This window comes from Bacillus rossius, chromosome 3 (assembly GCF_032445375.1).
Source record: "Bacillus rossius redtenbacheri isolate Brsri chromosome 3, Brsri_v3, whole genome shotgun sequence".
In the NCBI taxonomy this organism is placed as follows: domain Eukaryota; kingdom Metazoa; phylum Arthropoda; class Insecta; order Phasmatodea; family Bacillidae; genus Bacillus; species Bacillus rossius.
In genome coordinates this window covers 95,831,300-95,845,145 of record NC_086332.1, presented here as the reverse complement: position 1 = coordinate 95,845,145, position 13,846 = coordinate 95,831,300, and the positions used below count along the sequence as shown (strand labels likewise).

At 37.4% G+C, this 13,846-nt stretch overlaps 1 protein-coding gene across 5 annotated transcripts in view; it reads left to right on the top strand.

The window, feature by feature from the left end:
- Positions 1-13,846, top strand: part of LOC134531050 (protein phosphatase 1B) — a 97,586-nt gene that overhangs the window by 17,076 nt on the left and 66,664 nt on the right. For all 5 annotated transcript variants that reach the window (XM_063366560.1, XM_063366559.1, XM_063366558.1 and 2 more), the window contains exon 3: positions 4,231-4,436. In XM_063366560.1, coding sequence (XP_063222630.1) covers positions 4,231-4,436 — 206 coding nt within the window. The remainder of the gene's footprint in view (positions 1-4,230; positions 4,437-13,846) is intronic.

The following is a 13,846-nucleotide window of genomic DNA, read 5'->3' as shown; positions in this document are numbered from 1 at the left end:
TGTACTCCATTTCTAACATACAGCGAGGCATTGGGGAGATGAAAAATGTTCTCTTCGCAGTATATGCTTTCACAGGATGTGACACTGTCTCAGCTATCTATAAGAAGGGGAAAATTGCAGCATTTAGGAAAGTTCAGGCCAACAAGGCTCTTCGCACGAAGCTTCTTGTCTTCAGCGACCCCAAATCTGAGCCGAGTGCAGTGGCTGATGCTGGGAAGCATTTCCTTCTTGCCATATTTGGAGCAAAGAACACTGAAGATCTAGATTCTCTTCGCTACCAGTGTTACTTGCAGGCAATTGCAAAACAGCTTGTACATTCGTTGTTCAAGTTGGCTGCACTTCCCCCCACTTCAGCAGCTTCCAGGCAGCATTCATTCAGAGTTTACCACCAAGTGCAGCAGTGGCTCAATGAGAGGAAGAATCCGCTTGAGTGGGGGTGGAAGAAGATCTGAGAACACCTGAGACCTCATGCAACAGCAAGTCCCGCTGCTCCACAAGAACTACTTTCCCTCATAATGTGCGCATGCAAAGTCAAATGTGTACTTAACTGTACTACAAGACTGGGCCATTTCCCAAGACTAAAGATGGTAATTGTATGTCCTTTTGGCAATTTAATACTTCAGGAAGTGGCCAGAGGCTTATGCTCTTCTTAACCAGGAAGCCACCACCACGGTGGTCATCATCTGCAGATTCAGGGTACTGATGAAGCTGCACAGGCCAAGGCCACAATTTGGATTTGACTATATTTCAGGTGGTGTGTCAATTACTGAAGGTAAAGAAAACCAGGACCACAGCCTTACATCCTCAGTCTGATGGCATGGTGGAAAGGCTCCTACAGAGCCCTAGAGGAGCACCTTGCAAAGGTTGTGGCTGAATACCAACAAGATTGGGATCAATACATCCAATTATTTCTGAATGGGAATTCAGGGCTGATCTTTTATGACTCCACTGGACAGACTCCTGCAAGTATTGTGTTTGTAAAGGAGTTGAGGCTACCCTGTAACATAAAGTTCTATCATCCTTGTGAAGAGTAAACCAGCACCCCCAACTGCCAAATATCTTGAAGAGCACATGGCACTCATACACGATTAGGCCTGAAAAAACCTTCGATTATCAGCAAATTGTATGAAGACAAGGTGTGACCTGAAGGTTAACTGCCAGATTTCAGTAATTTGATTTGTTGTGGTTATACAACCTGCAACGAAAGAAAGGCAAATGCTCCTAACTTTAAGTGTCATGAGAAGGCCCATATGAAGTTTTGAAATGACTAAATAATTTGGTATACCACGTCCAGAGAGGAAAAAGAGGATGAAGGAAAGTGGTGCATTTGAACCAGTTGAGGGAATATATTGAGAGAGATGTGTTGCCCATGAGCACAATGTAGGTAGCAACCATTCCTCCATTACTGATACACACCTAATCTGATTAGCAGCAGTGACTTACATTCCTCCTTCTCATACCCCAGTGCTTTCCCATTGAGCCCAGAGAATTATCTGCGGCTCTTGAAGTTTCAGCACGTTCCCAGATTTCTGTCAGCATGAAGTGGTGTAACTAGGACGCTATTGTTTTTGACGCTTCAAGTGTTAAGTCAGGACTCTTTGGAGGACTATGTAACCTTTCCAGGCCAGGAATTGGCAGGTATATAAGTGGAGAGACTGACGTGTGACAGCAGTGAGGTGAAGAGTGCTAGTGACCACTTGGTGAGCAAAAGTTGACGATAATCTATGGGGCTTCATGTGCAAAGATTGGTGTGTTGGGGACTTACGTATCCAGTTGTTGTACATGTGGTGGACGAGTAAGTATTGCAGGGCAGTGTGTTAATACAGAGGTGTGTTATAAGAGACAAGCAGTAGGGAGAACCACTGTGATCTGAGCTCCAGTGGCGAGAGAAAATTCTGGACTTAATGAAAAAATGATTAATTTGTTATAACTTAATGAATAGTGTAAATATTAGGTAATATATTAAACTGTGTTAATTAATTAGGCTATCCTTTTTGGACCTGTTTTACGACTTATAACAATATATCCATGTTTGCTTTTTATTTCTGCAAAGAAATTAATTAGCTTAAAACTTTTAAATACTTAGATCACTTCGTGGATATACAGATGTGAAGCACATAAGAGGTTAGGTCAGAAGAGAAGAACATATTGAATGCATGTTTATTCATGCTTAATTTACCTTCATTGATAAACATGCATTATTTATTCCAGTTAAACTTTGTGATACTACTCCAGTTTAAATCTTATCATTATTTGGTGTACCTAACCATTTGCTTATACACCTGTTATCTGTGAATAAACATTAAATATAAAGCCCAGACATCTCATAATTGTGTGACAACATTGGAATAAGTTCTAATTGTATTTTTAGTCCTGCACAAAATATTTTCAGTTACTTGTAAACACTCTCAAAGGAAAATATTGTATCTGTCTGATGATGCAATGACTGCCAAATTTGGGTGCCTTAGTTAAGACGCTGATGTCTTAATTTAAGGCACCATATGACACCTTAACAATATGATAAAGCAATAAGAGATTCGTAATTGAACTGCTGATTCCAACTTGTATTTGTGTTTTTTTTTTCTTTCATCACAGTCTGACGACAACAAATAACAAGAGGTTAAAAAGAAATCTACAAACATGTGACACTTTTATAGCACTTTCTAGTGCTGAGGTATATGTGTATAAAATTAAGTAGAGGAGCACACTAATGAGCCTTTATCTGGAGGTTAGAATCATAGTGAGATGTGGACAGTAGAAGAAGGAGGCTAGTTTCAGCCGGGACTGCTATCTCTCCCCTATCTGTTTTAACCTAAACATCCAGGTGGCTCTGGATGAAGTAAGGAAATGGCTCGGAAGACACAGTGGAGTATAGGTACAAGGCCAAAAGATAAACATGGAGATATGGAGATATGTTGGTTGTTACGGTAGAAATCTTCAGCAACTGGTACAACACGAAAATCATAGAAATATATAAGCAGTGAGTAAGCACGGCACCCAAACGCAGGTGACGGCTGTGAATGGCTTGAAAGTGTAGAAAAGTTTAGATACCTAGGAAGCCTGATAACATTGGAGGAATGATGCAGAAAGTAACTAGGTAGCCACATTAACTAAGCAAATGTGGCCTTTAATAAGAGGAAAAGACTTCACCTCCATTGGAGTGAAACTTGGGACCAGAAAACCCTTAATTAGAAACATTTGTATGGAGTGTGCTACTCTACAGTGGTGAACCCGATAAAAGGCAACTGGAGGCATTTGAGAAGTGGTGTTACTGGAGAAGGATGATTATGATCAGTTGGGAGGACAGGATCATGTATGTGAAAGTACTGAGAAGGGCCTGTGGAAGATGCTGAGGTAGACACGAGACACCTGGATAGGGACTAGGTACAGGGATGAGAGTCTGGTGGAAACAATATTTGATGGCTCTGTGGAAGGTAGGAACTGCAAGCTAGGCTACTTACAACAGATAGTATAGAACACAGGCTGCTGCTCCTACACGAAGATGAAGAGATTGACAGAAGACAGATAGATGTGTAGAACTGCTGCTATACAGGATGATTGCTGCAAGAAAAAATGATTCCCATGTTAAAGGAATAGATTTCATCCTTATTATTTAAAGTTATCATATTTTTGATGGAACCAATACATCAGGAATCATCCCTGTTCCAAATACTTCAAATTTTGCTGAGTGTTAGTGCAGTACATAGTGTTTTGAATTATTTAAAATAAGTGTTCCTTTTACTTGCTTTTGTTTGACCTCAGTTTAGGTCCAGGTTTAGTCTTAAGGATTTTGTATAAGTATGAATATTTCATTAAAATGTTTTCACACTTCTCCAAAAAAAAAAACTTTATAGGAAATAAATATTTAGTATTTTTTACAATTTATATCTCATAATTCTGCATTGTTATAAAGAAAAATACAAGTGAACAGTGATATTTGTTGTATATATATTGTCATGTCAATGGGTGTTGTGTGTTAGTGCTACAGAAAGTAGTGAGTGTGAATGTTGCGAGATAATGTAGGAATGACGTTTTAAGTATTCAAGTCATTTGCCTTCCACAAAAGCTGTACAGGTTCCATTCTCACTGAAATCAATTTTGGATTTTTCGCAAGTGGGGAAGGTGGCAGACATTGCTGTGTGTTGAGGTTTCTCAGTGTACGTTCATCACCATTTGTTGTCTGCAATGACCTAGGTGTTGACAAGACATAAATGACAAGGTGGTGTGCAGGTGCGAGAGTGTCGGCACACTGTGCGGACCACCTCCTGGAGAGCATCGTCCAGAGCGAGGAGTTCCAGCGCGGGGATGACGTCATCAAGGGCATCCGCTCCGGCTTCTTGCGCCTGGACGACCGCATGCGGGAGCTTCCGGAGCTGGCCAGCGGGGAGGACAAGTCTGGCTCGACTGCCGTGTGCGCACTCATCTCCCCCCGTCAGGTACTCTTCGTGGCCTCTGCTTTGGCCTACCGCCCTACCCTGTGATTCGTTTCACATGTTTCATTTGTCTCATTGTAACTCCTTCAAGACATATTTCATGGGAGGAACATAAAGTTTATACTTGAAACTCTTATAATATACATGCCAAATAACTTCAGAGTTTTAATTTTCACTGAGAATATTAATAATACCAAGGCAAGAAAAACATTGCATTTCCCTGCGAAAACACAAAGAAGTTACATGCCTTGCCACAGGGCTCCATCCACACAGACCGTGTGTGCTGCTAATAGAAAATGATTAACATTTCTTATGAAAGGGTGATCAGTCCTGACCTATTGCAAGGAGCCATATCAGCCATTGCCAGTTATCTTGGAAAACCATGGAAGATTGGAATCACAATGGATGTACCCAGGTCCTCCTGTTGCATCATCATGTTCCATTGATCAGATTTTTGATAAAAATAAGCATATTAATAATTAAAAACCATATACAAACTTAAAACATATTGAATGACTGGATTATGGTACATAATTAAACTACATACAAAATCTGCTGTACTGTGGAGACAACAAGGGCCTTAAGTTATCCCCTATTGAAACGGAACCTCAAATCCAACAGACTCTTTAGAACTCTCAACAGTAATATTATTTTTGGGCACCATAACAATTACTAGAAGACTATTAAAGTAAATCATAGTAGCAAACATTCAAAATAATACGTTGTTATTCATGAAAATAATCATGAACATTTACATTCCTTCAAAGTGGTACATTTGACCTACATATCCTTTAGTTAAATTTTACATATCATCATACTATTTAACTACTGTGTTTTATCACATAATCGTTGCACTGTTATTTTAGGGCGTCAAAATTTGAAGAAAAAATTCTCACATAAATGTTGCATGATGTTTTTTGGTCCCGTTGTTAGAGTGTTTTGTGTAGGTAGTTTTCCCATATAAAACAATATATGTATTTTAAAGTTGAAATCTAACATTCATTTGGATATTACAGCGTACTTATTTCATTAACAGAGATATGAAAGTGTCTGATGTGTAAAATTTCTTTTAAAGAGTTTTTAAACATTATAACCTTTATCTGTTTGTCTTCGTCATCGCTGTGTACTGCTTATAAAAATGTAGCCACTGCTAGTTTGCATCGTTCATATTTGGTTATGTTGATTCCCATAGAGAGCACGCGAAGGTAGTCGAATATTGATACAGATAACTCACTGATTGCATGCTACGCACGCGCTCTGTCTAGTTCCGAGTTAATTACATATGATAGCCCGCACTCTATTGTGGTAAGTGTGTACTACGATGATAGTTATGCATTAGTTCCCCCTCAGTTCTGTGTAACAGTTTTCTTTTTTCTATTTTAAGTTGAACAAAATGTTTTTGTTGCATGACTTATTTAAATTGTATGGCCTGCTTTTGTATACTCTACCTTTTAAGTAAACGTACTTTCCATGAATAGGTTTTGTTTTTATGAATAACTTTACCTAAAAAAATGCTTTTTTCACATAAAAGTCACACCTCTACTTTTTAAACTTGTTTTTAGCATAAAATGTGTGATGATTATGTGATAAAACACAGTATTCTACGATTGATTCATACCATTCACTCTGAGGTTAGCTCTTGCAATGAATGTTAATCTAAAATAAAATAGTGAAATCTTTACAAGTTTTAATACTAACTTGAATGTGTGAGATTCTATATTTTCCAGAACTATGATTCAGTATGTTAGAGCTAGACCACTAGGTAGGTGCACATGTTATGAGTCAAGACAAATATCCACAGTTACTCAAGTTATGTAACTATAATTACATTAAATTAAATGTTATCAACTTCTAAAGATATTCAACAGTATAAACTATTATTCATAAATTCAAAGCAAATGAATCTAAAGCGTATTCAAGTTCCATAGTTCAAATCAAATATGAGTTTTGGTAAGAATTGAATCGTTACTACGAGAGCTGACAATGGCGAGAAAAACCCTCGTAATTTCACCCCGTAACGTGAAAACGGTGCACTTTATTGAAAAATGCATTAAAAAAAAGTTGTAGCAAATTAAATTACAAATTAAAAAGGTCTCTATGATTTTTTTGTATCTGCAATGGTTTTCGTTTTAATTGGGATTGAATTGGTCTGACTCATGAGGGAGCAATGGAACACAGCTAAGATAGCAGCTGGGGCCATGGTCGTGTCGTGAAGGAGGGGAGGTAAGTTAAACGAAGAAAGGAAAATAAAAGAAGTGCGAGAAGAAGGTGCACGAAGGGAGGGGCTTAGGCTTCCCATCCTGTGTAGGCTGGTTTATTTTTAGATTTCCCCCTATAGTCGAAAGCCAGCGCAGCAGCTAGTGACTAGGAAAGAACTTTGGCTGATGTATCAACACAGACACACTCTACGGTGCTTTACGCGCAGTGGTGAACATAATCACTGTATACTTTCTGGTTAAGTTATAGTTGTGGCCAGTCTCACCATAAACGTGGCAGCTCTGATGCATTATCCTCTTTTTTTCTCTCTTTTTTTTTGTGAGCCTTCACGTGCTGCTGAAAAATTTCTGCACCTGCTGCCGGATGTGCCTATTCAGGCACCTTTGTTTAATGTCAACCTTCAACCTAGGGTAGAGAGAGAAAAATACAGCGAGAGAGAGGGCAATGCTGGGGAATAACGGGATGAAGAAAAGAAAAGGAGAGAAAGAGTAAGAAAGGAGGGGTAGTAGCTGTCGCCTCGAGCGAGAGAGCCATTAGAGAGAGAGGGCATGTTTTGTCACCACAATATTGCCCATGGCCTCTCCTCTTCCCCCTTCCACGCTGCTGGGGAAAATAATGGAATGAAAGATAAGGCACGTTGCTTGTCACCAGTCACGCCACTGCCTTCCTCATCACTCTTTTAGCGGTCTTTGTGTCAACTGCGTGAATTTTTTTTAAAATGCCATTTAAATCACTTGTACTTACGGAAGGGCCAACAAGGAAACACTTGTAACACTTGTAATTACTAGACAAATTAAGAATGATTTACGTAGTCAAACTGACGGTGCATTACAAAATTCTCGTATCTTCGAAGGTCTCGTAGTTTCCCATACTCGTAATTATGAGTATTTCACGAAATAATTATTAAACTAATTATCATTAGTTTCAAATAATCAGTATTTAAGGATTACATGATTCAAAAATAACAAACTGATATTTTTTGCCTCAAGAAATGAACGTAATGTTAACTGGGTCTCCAACATACTTAACTCCATTACAATAGACCTTACTTGACTGAAATAGAATAACGTCCGTATTTGATGTCGCACTCAATTGTTGCTCAATGATAATTGGCTCACAAGTTGTTTGGAATCGCTCCACCTAAAATTGCAACCAGGATTGACGAAACACAGGAATATCGGTGTCATACACCATGATCTAACAGCAACTTGATGGTACTACTCCACGAGCCTCACTCCTTCCTTCCGCGTAGTGGTCTCTGGATATATGATTGGCACGGTTGCAGTTGCCTCCTTCCTTCTACTTGAATGTTCTTGTGTAGCTATTGGGATGGTATTAGTGACGTATTGACTTAACTACCACTTTTTTCTGCTTATGTTTTCCTGAAGACTCATTTTAACGTAAAATGTGGTAGATTACAAATTGTAGTTCCAGAGTTCTTATTATGATGTTACTTTTTGTAGAATCGCTGAAATACCATTTGAATGTTATATTTATGTGGAATTTGATGGATAGATGTTTCAAAGACAACAATCTCTTACCAACGTCTAGATTCTCACAGACAGAACTTCGATCTTCAGGGTGGCCACACACAGGGAAATCCTGGAAAACTGGGAAATTACAGGAATATCATTTTGCAATGGAAAACCGGTAAAAATACAGGGAATTAGTGATTTGACCCTGGAATTTTTTTTGCTGGTAGTAATTATTTTGTCAACTGTGAATTTGTACATTATAGCAACATTTCCTTTGTAAGATTTAAGGGCAACGTACAAATCTCAGCATTTTTATAAGTGCTAATTAAATTTTACAATACACGCTATTTAATTTATACTATCTTAAAAAAATGCAGAATTTCCCATATCTCGCCGCGCATCCGCGACTTGGTAGTTGGTACCGACATTCCATTAATATAGTATTTGTACCATATGCCTGATAATAGTACTATACTGTGATAGCCTATTTCAATCTGACTAGCCCGGTTATTGGCAGACCAACAAAGAAAGTAATTTGGTTAATACCAAATTTGAGAAACTCTAAAGAACATATATGATCTCTGAGTATATGTTTATGATTATTGGTGGTGAATCAATAACAATCAGTAACATGTTACGTTAAGGTGATCCACTGTGTTATTTATAAACATAAAATTATACTTATCATTAATCTTAATTTTTACTCCAATTCCAATAATAACTCAAACGATTCACTGTTGTAATATGAATAGTTGTATTACTGGAAATGATATTGTTTTCACATTACAACATTCTAATTGGAATTTTTACAAGAATAACTATATTCAGTAGAATGGTTTAAAAGATTAATATTGCACAACCTGTGTAATAAGACACCTCTTCAAATAAAAATTTAATATTTATATTACAATATCATCTTGAAACTTGATATTACAAATATGGCTATATTCAAATGTAGTAAAGTTTTAACTTATTTTAGCTCAATCGGGACTCTTCGGTTAGTATCTCAGGTTATATGGGTGTAAGTAGGTGAATCAGACATAAGATTGATACACTGCTGTCGGGTTATGTACTGCTACTAATTATAAGCTTGTGGAGTTGGAAAGATGTAAAAATTTCTCGTAGTTCATAGTTACCTCAGAATATGCCGCAAGTTAGGGACAATACCACATTAAGATATGGTATTTCAACTATACCGTGAACTGTGCATCTCAGTAACTACATTCGTACTGACGTAGTGATGTCCTAGTTCTCGATCTTCCTGATGATGACTCCACAGGAACAGCGGCTTCTCGGTGTGTACAGCTGGATGTGGTACAGGTCCCGATGTGGACAGCGACTGTTAGTTGATGGGTCTCCAAACTGGCGATTCTTGATGACGACGAAGGGCAGTTGTTCACATTCTTGACAATGATGCAGCGATTTACTATCCTCGATGACGCATATGTAGTTCTTGACTATCTTTGACGATGACTATGTAGTTCTGGTCTATCTTCGATGACAACTATGTAGTTCTTGAATACCTTCGACGGCGATTATGTAGTTCTGGTCGAATATTGGCAGCGATGAACTTTAAGTTTAATATAAATTTTAGATTCGTACATTTCTCGAAGTCTCAGTCAAGTTTGCTGCTTATCATTTTCTTTCATGCTCACCGTTCGAATTCACCTTTCCTAATAAAAATTCTCCATCGACCTTGTAATTCAAAAGCAAGAATAGAGGAAGTAGGCAAATAAATATTTTTAAATCCAAAGTTATCGTTGTTAAAAGTTACTATGAAGTATAATGAAAAGAAAAATAAGAAAGTTCCCCAAAACACAAGTTGTGGCAATACTTCACAAATAAATATATACAAATTTTGAAATTAAATAACATTATTAATTACTATAAACTACTGGTTGGTTTATAATAGAACGTGCGTAAGTAAGCAGACAGAATCAAAATAACGTACTGTATTTCTGGCCAGTGTACCATATTTTGGTCTACTGAATGTCGTATTTTTCGTTTATCTTGCGGAAGTAGCAGAACATTGCAGATTGAGTGGACTAAGTGGCGGGAGCGCGGGCCGTGAATGTATAGGCCTAGTTATGTTGTGGTTGATGCGGTTTGGTGACAATTTGAATGTTTTGTGGAAACTTTGATAAGGTAAGCTTTTATTTTGTTTTTCAATTTTACAACTTGTTAGTTTATTTAACAATTACAAAGCGTAGTTAATAATTGTCACATAGTAAGACAAGCTGAAATCTCAATAGCACATCTTTTACCGTGCATCTTGGTGAAGTTTGTTAACACGAGAGTGCAGCACGAGTGAATTTTTTTTTACAATAACACGGAAAAAAGTGGGACAAACTGTTTGGCCGCCGGTATTCAATTAAGTTTAACTTAGTTTAAAGATTTTTAATTTTCTTAGTCAAGTTAGACCTACATTGCATTTTAGTACTATAGGCTTTTTAAGATTAATAGGAAATTAATTATAATTTTTCTTTTTTTTAGAGCCAAGATGTCACTCTCAAAATATACTAAATCTGCATTTAAAGAAGCATGGCTACAGAATGAAGATTTTTCTAGCCACATGACGAGTAAAAAACATATTCAGGGTGTCTACCGACACTGGAAAACCTGGAAAAATCAGGGAATATTGTAATCAAGGAATAATCAGGGAATTTTTGTTTGGTAGGTTGTAGTTGGAAGTACGTTTTTTGTTTATTGATCAGCTTGCATTGACGTAGCATCAAGCGTATCCACTCCCATTTTTATTTTTGAATGGCAAATAACGAACAATTCCCACGTCCATTTTCTTTTATTTACCATCAGATTCGGAAGTGGCGTCAAATAACGTGATACAAACTGGTTCAAGCTGGTCTGTTATCCTGCTGACGTGACGTGCTGCAGCATGTGCTTCCCACGTTCTGATTATACCGACAGGTGCATTTATTTTTAAGTATCACTGGATGCCCTCAACATAAACTGGGCATTTTTGTTAGCTTTGAAAATATATATCACAGACACTTATGGTGAAGATTCGTCATCATTGCTAGCAATTGGTAGCTGTGGGCTTCCATGGTGCTTTAAAAACTGAAATTTCTGCTACACAATGGGACATTGTTAGGTTTTTGAGGCACAGTTACTATTTAAGCATGTATACCTGCAAGGAGGGCAGATTACATTAGAATAACTGGATCATAGCTTTTTCCCAAGAAATTTTGTGCAATCAGATGGAATACTGCAGTTGCTGAGCGTGCCATGAAAACGTTACCCCACCTAAAGAAATTTGTTAGTGAAGTTTCTATTTCATCTGTCTCTTTCAATGTAGTGAAAAGTGCTCTTGAAGATAATCTTCTAGAAGTAAAATTGACATTCTTCCACTCTTTGGCATCAGAGCTGGAATTGTTTCTTACATTGTTCCAAAGTGATGCACCCATGGCACTTTTTCTCTATGATTCACTGGTAGACATTTTATTAGCTTTGGCAGGAAAGTTTTTGAAACCAGAGGTACTGAAGAGCTTTAGAAAGAAACGCAATGTATCTCGATTGGACGTAGATAACCAGGAAAATCTATTGACTGCTAACAATATCAAGTTGGGTTATGTATGCAGTACGCCATCACATCAAGAAAGTGAAAGTACCAGAAAAGTCTGTCCTGTTACTGAAAAATGATGTTAGGACTTGTCTAAAGGTTATAGTAAAAAAACTATAAGACAAAAGTCCCCTGAAGTACAAACTTACGAAGGGAATTTCCTGCTTATGTCCGTCTGTGGCTTTAAATTTGGGTGTGAGGAAACAGCGTGTGAAGTACAGATTAGAATGTTGTCTTCAAAACATGTGGCTATCAGGACAAGAAGCTGATAACATTGAGTAATCATATCAGTTGGTATGTTCCTTGCAAGATTCTGAAGCACTGTTCTCATCTTTTTCTCGAGAAGACGGGCGCCTTGATCACTTGTGGATGCTCATTCTTAAGGCACATACAGTAGCTGCCAAAACAGGCCTTCTAAAGTTTGTGAGGATGATGTTGGTACCTTCCCATGGAAATGCATCACTGGAAAGAGGATTTTCAGTGAATTCTAATCTGCTGACTGAAAACTTGCAGAAAGAAATACTGATCGCACAGACAGGTGTATGACTTTGTTCAATGTTCTGTAGGTGTAGAGCATGTTGATATCACCAAGTCCATGTTACATTATGTAAGAAATGCTAGTTGTAGGCATAAGGAAGCCCTGCAAACAAAACAAAAAGAAAAGGTAGCTACAGACAAGAAGAAGGTAGAAAAAGAAGAGTTGAAGAGGAGATCAAGGCATTGCAGTAGAATAAGGCTAGAGTGTTGGATTTGGCTCATTCTGAAGCAATTGCAATAGATGCAAAAGTTGAGTCACGGCGAAATTGATGGGAGCTTCCTTTTACTAATGTTTTTGCAAAAGTAAGTGTGTGAAATATTTGTAGCAGCATGTTTTATTTGCATCAATTGAGTCACTTTGGCCACGTCTGGAAGAAGGTAATTTTTTTTACTAATTTAAGTGAGTTGAAATATTTTGAAACCAGTGAATGTATTGTTATGCAGTTTTTTCATTTTTGTGGTATGTCATAATTGTGTTTAAAAAAACCTGGAAAAATTCAGTTTTAGACCTGGAAAACCTGGAAAAATCAGGGAATTTAATTTACTAGATCTGGTAGACACCCTGATATTAAATTTGTTAATGCGTTAATGCTAAGAAGAGATCTTTGCCGATGGGAGTGTTTCTTAAACCAAAAGACTTACTGGGACAGATTCTGAAATGACTAGTGTTAACTCAGAAAAAGTAGTTGCTGGTACTTCTTCACAAAATTCTCAACCTGATATTCATTCTCAAGAAACTACATCTAAAAACATAAACCATTTTTTATTGAATGATTCTGTGATAAATGCAGAAATTATTTGGTGTCTCAATATATCATCTCATAACTCAATGCGAAATGCTGCTAGCAGTGTTAATTTTTTTCCTTTTCCTATCATGTTTCCAGACATTCAAATTGCTTGCAAAATGCAGCTACAAAGAACAAAATTGGCGTACTCAATAGTGCATGGTCTTGCCCCACATTTTCATAAAGAGTTGATTCGTAAATTGAAGGAATGTAAATACTGTGTTGTCGGTTTTGATGAGAGTCTTAATAAAGTTGCTCAAAAGGTCCAATGGGCATAACTGTTAGGTTTTGGAGTTAAAACAATTTGCGTACCCATTATTTTGGATCTGCTCATTTAGAACATTCTTCAACAAGTGATCTTGTTAAGGCTTTTGTGGAAGCACGTTCAGAAGTCGACATGAAAAAAATACTGCATATATCCATGGATGGACCACATGTTAATTTTAAGTTCCTCCGGGATTTGAAAGAAGAAATAGTTACAAGTGAAAATGATCCATCATTCCTTGACATAGGTAGTTGTGGCTTACACACATTGCATTATTCCTTCAAAGCTGCCATTAAAGCCACAGACTGAAAAATTGTAGAGTTCCTTCGTGCTCTGTATAATTTATTTAAGAATGTACCAGCAAAAAGAGCAGATTATGTTCAATTTTCAGGGTCTTTAGATTTTCGAAACAAGTTTTATGCAATACGATGGCTTGAAAATTCTGATGTTGCAGAACGTGCTGTTTTAATGGTTCCTCATTTGAACGTGTTTGTGGAAAAGGCTACTGCAATGAAACATTTTCCATCTTGCCAGAGTTTTTGTGTTATTTCAAAATC